This window comes from Rhynchophorus ferrugineus, unplaced genomic scaffold, assembly GCF_030347505.1.
Source record: "Rhynchophorus ferrugineus isolate W39M unplaced genomic scaffold, kcgeb_rfMv2 rfM2, whole genome shotgun sequence".
Taxonomy (NCBI): Eukaryota; Metazoa; Arthropoda; class Insecta; order Coleoptera; family Curculionidae; genus Rhynchophorus; species Rhynchophorus ferrugineus.
The window spans coordinates 93,130,749-93,148,312 of record NW_027472581.1 but is presented as its reverse complement, the minus strand read 5'-3'; the positions used below and the strand labels follow the sequence as shown (position 1 = coordinate 93,148,312).

The 17,564-nt window shown below is 32.0% G+C and overlaps 1 protein-coding gene across 11 annotated transcripts in view; it reads left to right on the top strand.

Annotated features, from left to right (window-relative positions):
* Positions 1 to 17,564, top strand: part of LOC143191665 (uncharacterized) — a 183,579-nt gene that overhangs the window by 21,189 nt on the left and 144,826 nt on the right. For 8 of the 11 annotated variants that reach the window (XM_076396986.1, XM_076396996.1, XM_076396998.1 and 5 more), the window contains exon 2: positions 15,606 to 15,936. The exons of 1 other annotated variant lie outside the window; for it this stretch is intronic. In XM_076396986.1, the coding sequence (XP_076253101.1) occupies positions 15,819 to 15,936 (118 nt within the window). In that variant the 5' untranslated portion in view covers positions 15,606 to 15,818. Of the gene's footprint in view, positions 1 to 15,559; positions 15,937 to 17,564 lie in introns of all 11 variants that reach the window. 2 more of the 11 variants (XM_076396985.1, XM_076396994.1) reach the window with 1 other exon arrangement.

Genomic DNA, 17,564 nt, shown 5'->3' with positions numbered 1-17,564 from the left:
ATACATTTTACTTGCCTGTAGTACAATGATATGCAGAACCTTATTAATTACTATCTAGTTCTTAAGCAAGATAATGTTTTCTTAGTTGTTCTAATCTGGATGAAAGGGTTCACCAGATATCAAATTAATTTAAATTACACACTTAAAACTTTGAACTTCTTTTTAATTTTTGGTTATCTAATTTATCATATTTAACTCCAAAAACATTCAACGTTATTGTCAGTATAAAAAAGTCCAAGGAGTCATAACAATCATGCCATAATGTTATGCTCATTGATAATTGAATTGTTTTGCTTACTGAAATCAGTAAGCTAAATCTTCCGCACCTACGTTCAAGTAAAACAAAGTACTGTACTTTTAATTCATGTTCATTCATGTGATTCATTCTCATTACTTGAGTATTGAATGAGTACATGAGATTCATAAACTATGAGCCTTTTTCTAAGATTATCTTAGAGATTATTAGATAATACATCGATATAAAATATTCATTAACATTTAGTTAATATAGCAGCATGATAATGAGGATTTGATTTATGAAACAGAAAACAGCATCAAAATTTTATCAAAAAATACCTGTATAAAATGACCGCCCTTATTGAGCAGCTCCTTAGTTTCTAAATATATGGATACCGACATATATATAATATTATACCGGTTTCAGATACAATTATGAAAAATAATACATAAAATAGTCAATAATGACTTCTATTCAACAGATATGTGCATATTTTTAGACGATTTTGAACTTTTGCACTTTTTAACTAATAACATTTATCTTTGTGAATAGAATTTGGCTTTATATCCATAATTCAGTGAGTTTGAAAATTATTACTTGGTTATATACAGTGGATAAACAAAATAAAGTGTTAGCTGATTAGTTTTTCCATTAACAATATATTTGTTGCAACTTATATTTTGGTTATATTTTTACTTCTCTTTATTATTACTAAATAATAATTAATAGTAAATAAAATGGAGCAAATTAACTGAAAAGATAACACACTGTATAAGATAATAATCTATGAAATAATCAAAATGCCGTCAATTATTAAGATGAAGACATGTTAATATAATATAAAAACTACTTTAGAGTTGATATTACAGTTAGTGGTATTGCAAAAGCATCATTTCCGTTCACACACTACTTCTTGTTTCAAGGTCGTTATCTATTTTTGGAAAATAGGGGAAGTTAAGAGGGAGATCAACCGGATACCGCGGTTTCATTATCACACCACTGTTGTACAGTCTACGCTGGTAATGAAGTAAATTGAAGTGTCTCCGTAGCGTTACAATTCAAAATATTTAGACTAACACTGTAAGGATATATAAACTATTAGCGTTCTTCATTATAAACTGTTAATTATCTGATGAATTTAAACAGTTTACAAGTAAATTCTTAATCTCAAGAAACAACCACCTGCGGAATCGTTACAACCAACTTAAATACAACAAACTTAAATAATAGTTTTGATCATAGAGCAATATTTCTAGTGTATGTATATATTTACATTTTTGAAGTAGGTTAAAAATAATTTTTACCTTGCTGTACGTTTGTTTTCGCCCACTGAATAACTTGTTTTGTTTCTTTGATCTCTTCCAAATACTGGTAAAACTAGTACTACATTCTGATACTGATAACATGGCACAGCTCTTCAGATAAAACTTATAGCAAAAAATATTAGGCCTATAAATGAGTTTTAAAGGATTTTTTTGGCACTAGTTTTTGCTATATTTCAGGCGGTTTATGGATTCCATCTCGGAACAACGATGTATCTTTCGACGAATTGACCCTTCTTTGGTGTCTTCATAAAAAATGAAACGCTGCTCAAACAGATCGCGACTCATACATCGAAACAAGTAGTAATCAGAAGCATCAAGGTCTGGAGAATATGGAGGATTCCGTTTTAATGTTTCCAAGTATGTTTTCACCTGTTTTTCAACATATGGTCAAGCGTTGTCATGTTGAAGCATAACATTTTCGTGTCTTTGCCCCATGTGTCTTGACTTCATCGAGGAATATCTAAAAATTGTTTTAAAAACGTCTAGAGCAATATTCACATAATGAAATTGATGGAGAGTGGTTACCAAAAGCTTCACGCAACATTCGATGACCTTCATCCACCTATTATTCAAGTCGAAATAAAAACATAGAACTTCCAGCAAATGCAGTTTATTCGCAGATTTACAAATATCCACATTTTCAATGCCCTGGAAAAATATTTCGTTCAGTCTTCGATGAAATGACACAAACTGATAACACCTTTGCGATCTAATACACAATAACATAATATGTTGCAAATCCTCTAAAATTAATTTATAGACCTGATTATACCAAAATTGATTAAAATCCAATTAAAAATATTAAAAAAGGAAAAGATATTTTGAAGTTGGAAGAAAAAATAGCGGAAAAAGAATAGCAATGCTTAGAAAACGAATTTGAAATGTTTAAATTATAATAACGGTTTTCAGCGAGATGTTGAGACCCCATGAGTAGAAGATTACCGTTTATTAGCTAAATATATTGCTTTTTCCAAGGCTAGAATCAAAATGTGCATACATTTGATATACTTTATCTTAGAGCTTTTGAATTGCAAACATTTTATATCTCCATAATTGGTTGTCCTATCTACATATAAACATTATGACTTGCTTAACAGAAAAACGAAATGTACTAGATGATTACATTTACTTTAGTCAGCTACATCTATTGGTTCTTTTTTATTATTTAATTAATATATTGTTACTAGTCGTTTCCGTCTAACCTACAATTTGTCTTTGCGAAATAATGTTTATACATGTCAGTGCTGTATTTTTTAATATATACACCTCACTACATAACACTACACAGGATCAGATGATTTGATTCATTTGAGTCTGTGTCCTGTTCTGGTGGTATCCAGTAGTTGCAATATTTCAATATTCGTATGAGAATGGAGTCTTTCCTCATGCCCCCTTGCAATTCTCTTGATTTCTTGACTGACTCTGGGTATCTGAAGGTCTCGTGTAGGTAATCAGTCCTATAGTATTTGGGTGCACCCACAATACCTCTCAGGACTTTGTTCTGAAAAATTTGTATTTGATTTATGTTACTCTTTGCAGAACATCCCCATAATTGAACTCCGTATGTCCATATAGGTTTTAGTATTTGCTTATATAATAGCAATTTATTATGTACTGTTAATTGTGATTTTCTTCCAATTAGCCTGTACATTTTCCTATATTTCAATTCCAATTCTTTTATTTTCTTCTTTAATGTTCCTTCCAGCGAAGTTTTGCATCGAGATTCATTCCAAGATATATAGCATTTTTACTATATGGAATGATAGTGTTATTTAATGTTATTGATGCTTGTACGGTATGTTTATAGGTGAACTGCACATGTACAGATTTACTTTCCTTAATTTTTATTTTCCAAGCTTATGTTCAATTATTTATATTGTCACTTGCCTGTTGTAATTTTCGTGAGGCTTCTTCACTATTGTCTCAAAACAAATGTAGCCATCGTAATATTTTCCTTTTGTGGTATATAAAATGTTGAAGTATAAGTATAGTATATAAGTAATAAGTATATTAATGTTGAAGTATAAGTATAGTATATAAGTAATAAGTATATTCAAATAAGTGTAGAGTAGATAAAGCATTGGTCCCAGTACACTTCCTTGGGTTACACCTGCTTTATTTTCTTTTATTATAGAGTAAGCTTCTTCATGTTTGACTCTAAACATTCTGGTTGCAATGTATTTTAATAGATATAGGATTTTAATAGTTCGGTGTGTTGTTTTGGTAGCATTTTCTGTAGTTTATGAACAAGGCCTTCATGCCAAACCTTATCGAAGGCTTGTACTAAATATAGCTGAGCATGTTTTTTACTTTCGTAGGCTTTTTCAATAACATCTGTTATTCAGTGGACCTGGTCATTTGTTGAGTGCTTGTTAATAAACCCAAACTGGTGTGTTGGTATTAAGTTTTTCTCTCTATGATCGGTTTTATTCTCTTCAACAGGAGTTTTTCAAAGACCTTAGATATTACTGGCAGCAGCGATATAGGTCTATAGGCTCTTATTTCGTCTGGTAACTTCCCAGGTTTTGGAATCATTATAATTTCCACCATCTTCCAAATGTCAGGGACATGTTTTAATCTAAATGCTGTATTGATCATGTTGGTGAGTTTTATAATTCCCTTTCTTGGCAGTTTTTGCAGTAATTCTCCTGTTATTAAATGTTAGCTGGTGATTTCCGTTGTGTTAATGTCAGTTTTAAAAACTTTGGTTACCTCTTTCGGCGTGACTAATTCAATCATCGAATTTTCAGCTTCTATGTCCGGCAAATTATTTTCAATATTAGTTTCTTATGGTTTGAAAGTTTTTTCTAGATATTCAGCAAATACTTCTGCCTTTTGGTGATTATCACGTGCCCAATTCCCCCATAGGTCTCTTATAGGTGAACTGTGTAGACATGAACGCTTTAAATATTTTGTGGCTTTCCAGCGTGAGTAATCAGTTAAATTTCTCAGATAGTCATTTATGGTTTTGTTTTTAATTTCCAGTATTTCCCTTTTCAGTCTTTGGGTTATATTGTTTAAAATATTTTTATTTTCAGGTATTCTGTTTTGTTGCCACTTTTTTCGTAATTTTCGTTTTTCAGCTACCATTTCCTTCACTTCTTTTGGATAATCAATTCCTTTGGTTGCACTCTTAATTTCTAGAGTGTTATTCCAAGCAGCTTGTTGAATATCAACTACGAATTTCTCTGCTTCAAAATTTAATTGTTCAGTTGTCTTGAGGGGTACATTTAGTTGAATTCATTTGTTCAATTCTTCAGCAAATCCCTCCCAGTCTGTTCTCTTGTTCGTTAACGTTGGGTTTCTTTCTTGTCTTATTATATTTTCGCTCAACGTCAGAATCACTGGAGTATAATTTGAACTTAGCTCAAAATTTTCTTCGACCTTCATATAGTTGGATATTATGTTTCTTACTATGAAGAAATCTAACAGGTCTGGGGTTTCCTCTTGATCAGTCGACCAATAAGTTGGTTTTCCAGTTGACATGTAACTACATATTAGTTTATTAGCTGCTTTATGCAGTTCATTGCCTTGAGTTGATAACTATTGGTGAAAATGCAAAGTAACAACATAAACAACTGTCAAACAGCATAACTTAACTAATTTAGTTCGTAGTTTTTTTAACATTATTCCATATAAAAGAACAGTTTTCTATTTAGTATTATTAAGTTGTTCAATATATAACAGTACTAATCATAAAGTTTTAGGGTAAAATGATGTGGCTCGGTGAATGGAGGTAAAAAGAAATAAAACAGTGGTGTTTACATAATGTGACCGTTATTTATTGGCAATATAAAAACAATATAAAAATACAAATAATGAAACGGATGGTAGCGGAGTTACCTGAAGACGAGGCTTGGGCAGTCGAAGGTGGCACGTCTTAACCGAACGAGGGTTGAGCACTGAATGACCGAAATACCCTTCAATAATATCCCAGATAAACGTCTCGGGGTTGCCGCCAGCTATTCGGTGTCGGGTTCCAATTGGCACCCCGCCCGTGTTCAACATCTGGGATTATATTTCTGGGTTTTTGTAGACCGTTATTCCACGATGTAAAATTCGACATGCCTCAATTCGCTACAAAGTACTTAAAATTTCATTTGCAAGATTCATTCGATTTGAATTAATCTACAGCTGAGATCCATAAGACACTTATGAACACTTATAGAAACTTATTTTATTCGTAAGTTTTTGATAAAGAACAAGGTTTAAAGATCAGGTCTGAATTCTGAAGGATTAAAGAAGTTCGGGAATAATGAATATTCAAACAAATTAACAATTGATAAATTAACAGCCGTCTAAATGCGATGCGAAAGATCGAGAATAGGAAAATGGTTACCACACGAATTGATTAAAAATTCCTTTTGAAGCCTTTAATGAATGCAGCTCAATTTAATTAATTAATAATTAATAATGACCATAACAGAATACAAACATACTAGATCCAAACACATGGACCTGAAATTCGCGCCAACTTAGTAGCAAAGAGGTTGAATTAATCAACAGTTTGTATATCTTTATTATGTCCAGGATAGCCTATTCAAAGTCAGTCAAAGTTTATTCATTTTTGTACATACGTCATCAAGATGTTTAATGTATTGCCTGCCGCAAATTTTAAATGCGTTTCAGAATCAGACAATATTTTCCTTCTCATTTTATGCTATATAAAAAGAGACACAATGTTGTCTGATTACTTCGAACGCGTAAACGAATGAGCTTGTCAAAGTCGTCCGGTTGTCAGACGTATGCAAAATTCTTGAAAGCAATAGTGATAATAGGTTATAACTCTAACCTATAAACTATTGTGGCTGTATAATTAACTGCAATTTTTAGATGTACTACAATGTTAAAATAAATTATATTTGATAACATTTTTGTTCAATTGCTTTATTTAGATTAGAATTTTGTTGTATGTCAAAGCCAAACTGAACTAAAACTCAACTGGCAACATTGCGACGTTTAGACGTCACAAATTTAGATGACGTAGTTACAAAATAACTTCGAATAGACTATATGTCTAAGCACTTCATTCATTAACGTTATTGTTATTTTTTCTAATATATCTTTTAATAGTATTGTATTACTTTTTCATCAGAAAATTTACTACCAATTAATTAATCTTAATTTGTCTTGATACGATACATCTCGATATAAAATTAATTGGTCTAAATTAAGGCCAATTTTTTATTTAGAGTGCATAGGCTATAATTTTCTCAGAAATTCTTCTCTACTTACATAAAAATAGAGCAGGGTCATCAACAAAAAATGTATGCCTATAAATATTTAGAATGAATCGGTATCCATTTATCGTCTAAAATAAATTAAGTGCGTGGAAAATACCAATTCGTTTAGAAATCGGGAATAATTCACACATTCCAATATTTAGAAGGTGATTGGGCATTGTTCTGAAAAGTCCGATTAGTTCATTTATCATTGTTCATTCGTCAGTTCATTTATATGAAATATATGTTAATGGAGACATCGTTAAGTCTTAAAATAATAAATTCCTGAATCCTGCTGGGGCATTCTTGTAAATTTATGTTTGTGATTATCCTAAAGGTAAGAGTGTAAAATCCGACAAGGAAACTGATTCCAGTCACGCCAGTAACCAGGCTGGATTAAATCAGATCTCTTCTGGAATGATTTCTAAGTTAGTCACTCGCCAGTCGTAGGCTTAATGGCGAGGACCGTGGTTTGGAGCCCACGTTAAACAGTAGATCCATTCCAGATAAACCCTAGTTATTAGCCTAGATAACCTTAGTTATTTTGTACATACGTCATCTAAATTTATGACGTCAGAATGTTGCCGAAATCACTTCTGAGTTTCAGTTTGGCTTTGACATACAACAAAATTCTAATCTAAATAAAACAATTAAGCAAAAGTACTGTTATCAGAAAATCTAATGCATGTATTATCGAAGGGCTTAAAACTACAGTTATGTTCACAGTTATACAAGTCTGTAGGTTAAGGTTGTGTTTGATTATATTTATACTTAACTTTCCTCCACTACACTCCATCATACTCGGTTCATATGAGTTAGAGTTCTAGGCGCGTTTAACTATTAAGGCATTTTAACTATTAATAAATGTTATAAGTAATAAAACCTAATCAATTTTTATTCCAACGTCTACGTTTTTCCATCAACTTTTGTTATCATAACACTATTTGTATTATCATCTTGCCATGAATGATCGTTGAGTCTATTCGTCCCATTCGAAATATCAATGTCTCATCTAAATTTATAAATTGAGATAATAAGTCTTCCTTCATTTTATTATATGCTTTTAAAATGGTATTCTTTTAAAAGCAACATCCGGAAGTTCCGTTAGATGCCTTCGATACTTTTCAGACTAACATTTTGATTTCAAATGATTATATTAAATTATGTTTTTACTGAAAAACTACTCACTGTTTTTATACATTTCATATATTTAATCTTTAGGGTAAATGATGTGGCTCGGTGAATGGAGATAAAACGAAACAGTGGTGTTTACATGAAACAGAGGCTTGGGCAGTCGATGGTGGCACGTCTAAACCAAACAATGGTTGAGCACTGAATGAATCGAAATACCCTTCAATAGCATCCCAGATAAACGTCTCGGGGTTGCCAGCTATTCGTTATCGGGTTCTAGTTGGCGCTGCTGGAACCCCGCCCGTGTTCAACATCTGGGATTATATTTCTGGGTATTTTGTAGACCGTTATTCCACGATGTAAAATTCGACATGCCTCAAGGACGCTACAAATCTCTGATAGAGCTAACATCAAGCTGATCTTGATTATATTTGTTGAGATATTTCAGTAACCGGGTCTATACCAATATTCAATGCAGCTGCAACGCGCTAAAATATGTTCAGTAAGAATCGTAGAGAATTAATATTTAACAGTAAAAATGCTTACCTCTCTGGCGCATTTTACTGGCGCAAGGGGAGGCCTCCATTATCTCGTTCCTGTTCTTAGAGATACAATATGTTCTGTTTGGCTTCAGAAATATCAATCAGAGTAATAATAGGCAGCGATTTGAAATTTATTGTATTCTTATCATTATTGTTTTGCAGAATTTTACATACGTTTGACAACCGGACGACTTTGGCGAGTTAGTTCGGTTAAACGCTAGTTATATCAGACAGCATTGTGTCTCTTTTTAACTCGAATAGCACGAAAAGGAAAATATTGCCTGATTCCAAAACGAATTTACAAATTGCTACAAGCAATACATTAAACATCTTGATGACGTATGTACAAAATAACTTTGGATACACTATACATAACAACGCTCTATAATACTGTTGTACTCTGTTGTAAATCCTTTAAAATTAATTTGTAGGTCTGATAATTCTTATATTTACTGTAAATATTTACAAAGAACTATCAACATCCACCTATCGTGAAAACGTTTATTAACCGAACGCCGAATGGCATCCAAAAAACCGGAAGCCACCCACACATTCTAATACTTAAAACGTCATAATTTTTCACATTCTTCTAAAAGCGTCCTTTATAATGGTCCCTCCCTCTCCCGGTTATTGGATTCGAAAACATTTGAACCGTCGTCCAACCGTGGCCCGAACACATGCTGGCACCGGATAAAAATACCCGTGAAACTAATTTTCAGAGCAAAAGGGATCGGTTTTATGACCTTAATCTGTTCCGATACAGGACCCGAACAAAGATAACCGAAATAATTTCGGGGGCCTGGAAAACGTATCTTTATCTATTAAATGTGAGTGTGGGTAATTTTTCTTTTCGGGAAAATAAATGTTTACGGGACATAAGGACGGACTAATTATGTGGGAGACATCTTAATTTTTAATTTGTAGCTAGAGATAATGGCTATAAAATTCAATTATACACAGTGAGTCGGTAAAATAACATAGAAATTAAATTAGGATTTTTAATTTCTGCAACGATTCGGTATTCGAAACAATCAGCAGCAGCAGCAGAAGACTAATCTACTAATGGAGTCTTTTCGATGACGCGACAATCATTCAGAAGCTCACTTTCCAATCCCAACGGTATAACTACCCGAAAGCTTCAAAATAGTTTTCACAAATGCCTTACTGAGTTAACCAATATCACAAATTCGGTTTCAGGTTGTAAAGGTTTCCATTTATCTGAGCAGGGGGTTATATAACTGCCCTTTCAACTACCATCCAGTCAGCCTTCTGAGTTTATTATTAAAAATTATTGAGAAACCACTTTTCATGACAACAACCTTTTGGTCTAATTTCTGTTGGTATACCAGCTGGTATATATTTCAGCACATGGAAAATCAATTATTCCAGTCAAATTCGATGTTTTTTTTTCGAATATGAGACGTGTCAGTATTGTTTAATATGTTTAATCTCTTAATATCTCTTAAGTCTTAATATACGGTAAATATTGTAAAATCAGCCTGTATATTTTTCTCTTTTGTATATATTTTTCGTAAATTAATCGTATAACAAGTAAATAGTCAGACGTATTCAGTTTTAAAAAAGTAAATAAACGTTGTTATTTATCAACTTAAATTACAATTATAAACTTAAAATTAAAGAAGAATATGAAAAATTATGACGTTTTAAGTATCAGAATGTGTGGGTCGCTTCCGCTTGTTTAGATGCGACTGGGCGTTTAGCAAAAATATTTCTTTCTTGCTGTTTAAACGGTGCCTATTTCAAAACTCCTGGTGATTTCAAACGACTTTGACAAGAATCTACCGTTTTATCTAAGTTGAATTATTACGTTGTTAACGGCGATCCTGCTTGATGACTTCTTAATGATCATAATAAACCGCCTAAATGCAAGTACTTCTTGTCGATCTAACAGGTGGGCCAAAAGTCCCGCTACTATTTTGATTGCGTGCCGTCTTTGTTTTGTGACTTTTAGCTCAGTTTCGCTTTAACCATTATGTTGTGTAGACGTCCAACTTTTATTATGAATAAATATACGCCACCAGAACGAGCAGAAATAGTGACAATATTTGTTAAAAATAATCGTTCCATTATAGCCACTCAGCGAAAATTGCATCAAAAATATCTTAATCATTCAATGTCTCACAAAACCACAATTTATCGTTTACATTCGAATTTTCAACAGTACGGTACGACAGCAGACAGGCCTCGTTCTGGAAGACAACGGACGTCTTGTAACGCTGTAAATGTGGCTCTGGTGCGCGATAGTGTTGCAGAGTCTCCAGAAACATCAATTCGGAGACGTCATTCCCAGTTACACATTTCTGCACTCAGTCTAAGGCGAATTTTGAAAAATGATTAGGAAATGTTTGCGTATAAGATTCAATTAGTCCAAAAATTGCTACCGAGAGACCCTGATCAACGAGCTGAGTACACTGTCTGATGAAATTGAAGAAGAAAATAAAGTTAATGAAAACCAAACTTGTTATCATTTCATTGAGCATAGTTATGGGCAATCAAAATGGTGGCGGGGCTTTTACCTCACGTTGCAGATATAATTGGAACGAATACTCTGATTCAGTGAGTGCACTTCGGTGGTGGCTGAGAAGGCTGGTTCAGGAAACCCCTTCCTACAGTTCGTTCAGATTTTCAAGGAAGGAATGTCTTTCGTACCATGAAATTCTTAGAATAATCGGATATTCAACGACAGGGTGTCCTCTAGAAGTTTTATGACTGTAGTGACAATACGGAGTCTTCCATCAGGTCTAAATTGTTAAAAGCTTCGTCTGGCACCTGCACCCCCATTATCTGAAGCACATGCTTTTCGCCAGCTATGTGTTTTCTATTTCTCTTAGTGTCTTTCGTTAAATAGCCAATCTCCATTAGATGTTCTATAAACTTTTAATCGCTTTATGTCAATAATACGATATATAACATTGCTCATAATGTACCTAAAAGGAAAAAGCGACATAATTAACCGAAAAGAGAACTAAATTTGAACAAACAACTGGCGTCGCAACATAGCTTATTATCAAAAATCGATGAGATATTAATTAAATAATTAATTAATTCTCTATCCTCTCACTCTCAAACCGAACTTTTATGACAGTAACTTCATGGACTACCAAATATACATGTTTCAACAGTTTGGTATATCTAGTGATAATCAAGTTGTGATGATTCCAAGTTAAGCTTGATGATGATTTAACAACTAGGACATTTTTCATGTCTGAAGTTCCACAGGGTTCCCCATTTTCCCTGGTCCCATCTAAAGTTGAATCAGTATAATCCGCTTTTAATTCAGATGCCTTCTTTCAACGCCATCGGTGGTCCAAAGACGTAAATCACAAACTCCAACAGCTAAATATAAAAAAGGACTCAAATTTTCGAAGGTTCGAATTAATCAAAAAAAATCCAAGCGATATTTCACCACCGTATACCGTTCTCTCACTAAAACCAACTAACTGGTTGAAGAGGTTACCATTCCGTGGCTAGAGAAAGTTACATACCTCGAACTTAGATCAATGTACAGTCTTCTGTTCATAAGTGTTTACTTATCTGGTAGTTTACCAGTCTCAATTAAAATTATTGTCTATCTGACAATAATGCGTTCTCAAACTAAGATTTAAGAAAAACTGCAAGTATTCCAAAATGAGGTGTTGAGGATGATTTTGCTATGAATGTGGGGATATATAGCATAAGCATGAATTCCCAATGCTATGTAAGAAAAAGTCAAACACATCGTGGAACTGAAGTGTCATTGGTCAACAAAACTGATCAAGCGCACCTAAAATGTTAAGCTAGTCTAATATGACGTAAGGAATATATAGTCTATTCAAAGTTATTTTGTACATACGTGATCTAAATTTGTGACGTCAAAACGTCGTAATATTGCCGCATCAACTCCGAGTTTCAGTTCGGTTTGGCTTTGACATACAATGACAATAAAATTCTAATCTAAATAAATTAATGAAACAAAAATGTTATCAAATATAGTTTATTATACAGCCACAATAGTTTATAGGTTAGAGATACACAACATCTTATTGCTATTGCTTTCAAGAATTTTACAAAATATGGTCTAATTCTAAAATGAATTTGCAAATTACCGCAGGCAATACATTAAACATGACGAAGTATGAAGTATTTACAAAAACTTTGAATAAACTATAGGAAAATGTTTCACTATTTTACGCAAATGTCAAGTATTTGGTTTGAAAGAAAAGTTTTCTAAAAATTCATAGCTTATAGATCCTATCTTGTTTATTACAAACCAATTGAAGAAAAATATAAACATAACCTTAAAATTATGATTTTTTAAAAATATAATACAAAATTTTAGAAATTTTGATATTAAAAATAATATTGTTAGTAGAAAAGCATTTTGCTGGTCGGTCCCACAATTTATTTGCAACCATTTAACAAAATGCTTGTGTAATAAATTACAAAATAGATAATTAAACTTGCATTTTGTTAATAGGTCATAGGGTATGTTCGTTTTAGAACTGCATTAAAAATAGTATAAGTTTTAGGTTGATAGAAAACACTTGCATAAACTCTAAACACTTAAAAACTAACGCAACTAGAATGGAACGATGTCGCAAGACCAAAGATTCATTTAAAGAACAATTTATTCCATTTAAAATTCTCCAAAAATATAACACCGCGCTATGTGTTAAGATTCACGTATGATATACATCTCAGACAGTTTTATAATTTGTTTAAAAGAAAATAACTTATTCTCCGAAAATATCAGGTGAATAACAATTGCTTAAGTTATGTTAAATGATAAAACACCGCAAGATCTGCTGCCAATTTTATAACTACTTATTTCTGCGTTCTGCCAAGATAGATATTCGTTATATTTTTGGAGTAAGTCAACATCATCTCATATATGAACTAAAAAACGAACGGCAATTTTACATTTGGCGGAGAGAGCCAAAATGACTCACCCTATTCCTGTTTTCGTCCTGCATTCTATTTTGATTAACCTTGCACCGTGTAGCTATATTTTACCCTTGAAAATGCTTTAAAAAACAACTGCATTTTAGGTGCCAACAGAGAATAAAGCGTCTGCGGTGGTTAGATGACTAATTATACAGTAATCCAACAACGTCTATGTTTTTATCAACGCAATTATATAGATGTTTTTCGATCATATGCAACCAAATATACCCATTGCATTCGGCCAAGATATTTTTATTAAAGCAACAAAATATTAAATTAATTTAGCGTAATGGGATATAGCCTTTAACAACCGACTTTAAAACAATTCATACTTGTTTACCATGTGAAATATGTTTCAAAAATAATTTCAAACGGTCATGCGAAAACAATTGGTCAACCGCATGCCTGGATGCAAAAGAAAATATTTTTATTAAGCCTTAAACCGTTTTATTATCATGCTATTTTTAACGTTCAGTTCTAACACAATAATAAGCCATGTTTGTTTATTATATTAAAACTGCTCAGTGTCGGATCATCTTGTAAAAATATTATAAAAATAATTATTTTTAATAAAATAACGCTCAGTAACTATCCAATCTAGCTATGAAAAAGAATTTGTTAGAAATTCGAATTTACGCAACATTCAAAATCAATCATCTTTCAAAAATAATATATTCATTGCAAAGCTCCCTTCATTTTGCGATGCATTTTATTAAGATCGATTTGTCTTTTGGTCGCTTTGCACGGCTTTTACCACTCTACTGACGATATGTTTCATTTAGGTTTGTAGTGATGGTTCCATGATTCATCCATTATCACGTACAAATAAAACAATCCATTTTATTTCGCTTCTGAACAAAGCTTTAAATAAAGAATAGTCATTTTACTGCACCCAATTCTAAATCAATTTACAAAGGCGCGTGTAAGTCACACTACAGGGGATGAACAAAATAATATGAACAGCTGACATATCCAGAATATTTATTTATTAATAAGATATTTGCTTTTAAAACAGCTGCAATTCCTCACTGTGCCATTTTTGCACCGAATAACCACCAATTTTCTTTAATGATGTTAAAACTCAACATAATAGTTCAATTATGTCGAGGTCTAGCGATTGTGCCAGCCAAGGAAGATACTTAATTATATTTTGATGCTGCTTAAACTAAGACTGAACCTTTTTGTGTCTGTATATGGCTACATTATCATCTTGGAATATGGCGATATTTGGTAGCAATTTGCTAGTCATAGTAAGAACTTCGTCATTGAGGCTATTAAGATATTCATTTGCTGTAAGGCCAGTAATGTGTGAAGTCAATCAATCAATAATATTTTTAACAATTACCAAATAGAATTCCAAAGAAATATCATCGTTTTGATTAACAAAAATTCTAAAATATAAAGAGTTAATCAATAGAAATTTGCCCAGAATGCCAGAAATTTAACCAGAAATCATATGGATCTGTCAGCAGTGAAGCTAACTATGTGGTAATTTTTTTTACCTCATCCCTAGCCATAAAGATTTTCAGAAATTATTTTTCTTACTTCATCCTGGTAGTTAGATAGCATATGCCCATCCAAGCACGGCAATTTTATGATAGAGAAACAATTTGTTATTTATTGAAAATATTTTTAATAAAAAAAATTAACTGACTTCAAAATCTAAATAAGGAAGTCACTAAACATTAAAAAATAATCGAATTTAAATTTTTAACACAAAAAGACATTTTAAAATAAAATATGTACATAATAATCGTTGTAATAACTGAATAAAAACAAACAAGCCTTATTTAACCTATCTACTACACGTATTTTATATTCTACTATATACACACAATTTAGCTTAATCCCTACCTAAACCTATTTATCTAGTTGCAATATCATTTTAACTACCACCAACTGGCTACTTTGAACTCGGTGCGATAATAATTATTTCAAAAAACAATTGAAAATCAAAACCATCAGATAATATAAAAGACCTGTTTCGATAATATCAACTTTGACTTAATTAATATGAAAAAGACAACATGTTAAAATAAAACGGAAAAAATCGAGCGTTAAGAATCATACAATTATTTTATTAAATTTTTTGGTAAAATCTCTAAAACATTATGAGGTTTAATAACGGTTTCATTTTGTATTTTTCACAAACTTTAGTCTTACTTCGTACAACCTGCATTATGACAATATTTTTGGTAAATAGATATCCATGAACAATCTACCAGTGTATTGAACAATAAATAAAATGAATGAACTTTCAAAACCATTTTAGTACCTAATACACCGAAAAAACTGTATGTTATAAACTGTTCCAAGTGCTTTTTATTTTTAGTGTTATTATATCTTGTATTGCATAAACAATTTTTGGACACACGATGTCCATAGAACTTTTAGACAGTGCTTTATAAGACTCAAAATGATTGTGGTACTATTGTGCTGCATGATGAAAATCGTGGAATATTCCACGGGCAAAAGTCCCCAACAGAAAAAACCCAAACCACCAGGAAGGTATAGACGATACCGGAAAAGAAAAGGTAAGACAACCCGATTAGTTATCTATTAACTAACCAACTAACATTCTAAACTATTTATAATTTTAGTGTATGACAATAACCTCTTTACATAATATAAATGTCATTTTTAATCTTTTATTACAATATATCTCCTTCATCTTATACACTAAAGACTGCTCCTCGTACAATACAACGTAGGGCAAAAGTCCCGCTACTATTGATGCAATTTACGCTGAGTGGTAATGTTGGAACGATTATTTTCAATAAATATCGTCACTATTTCTACTCGTTTTTGTACCGTATATTTATCCCTAATAAAATTTGATGTCTACACAACACAATGGTTAAAGCGAAACTGAGCTAAACATCACATAACCAAAATGGCGCGCAATCAAAATGGTAGCGGGACTTTTGCCCCATCTTATATGTCTGGATTTTCCCCGTTTGTTGATAATAAATAAATTACCTTATCTCTAGATCATTCAGATCTTTGCACATTAGGTCAACAATGACAATATTTAAATGGTCATGATTTTGTAGAATGACAATGCTTCCCCACTCACAGTGAAAGCATTTAGTAGTACCATTTCTATCCTTGGGTGGCAACTTTCGATCTACCCATCCTATTCGCCAGATCTAATTTCTTCCGAGTGCTACTTGTGTGTTGAAACCGTCATCCTTCAAGTCTTTATAGTCTTCAAATTTCTATCTCTATTGAAACTATCTAAATTATCTCTTTTATATAATAGCACAGAATAGGTGAGTTTTTAGGGCCTTTTTAAATGGCGGTTTAAACTTTGATGATTATTTCGATATATTATGCTTACGATGATATTAACGACAAACTAAAAATAACTAATCCCAAATTATTTACATTAATAGAATATGATCTATTTTAAACGATTCAAGAAATTCTTCGATCACCCTCAATAAAAAATATGAAATCCCTTTTAGCTTAGTTGACTTCTGCTGTATCTCACCATAATTGAAGAGAAAGCTAATTACTTAACCTTGACAAAAAGTTACGTGAACAAAAAGGTACATTTTTGTGAAAAGAATGAAACATATATACCTACTTACCACACATAATAAAACCGAAATATAGATCAGCAACACGCTAAAAGCAATCCTGTATTTTGTGTTGCCTGCCCACAACATCGGAAATTAAATTTAAAAGAGATTATTAAATATTATTTTTATACCTATAGATATTTTATATTATAGATATAAAACTATTATGTACTTATTTTTAATAAATTTGTAATTTTATTGCGTATTTATATTATTAATCTATAATAAAAATATCCGTGCCCCTTAAAACAATATATCGTCACCTTATTTATTATTGAATTTTATGGAATAGGGATTTACAGCGATGGTGGTGAGGCAACCTTAAGTATTGAAAAAGCTAATAAAATAAAGAAAGTGTCTAAATAAATGGGAACGTTCTATTATTTTACGAGTGACATTTTCGCACCCAGAGAAAGAAAGTTAATAAATATTTTCGAGACTTTCACATATTAAAAGCTTGTTTTCATGTTTTAGCGATATTTTTCGCTTTTTTTCAATATCTCTGGGTATACATTTACCGTCAATAAGGACTAATTATTGGGATTTTCCTTCAAGTAATTGACATACAATATTTTAAA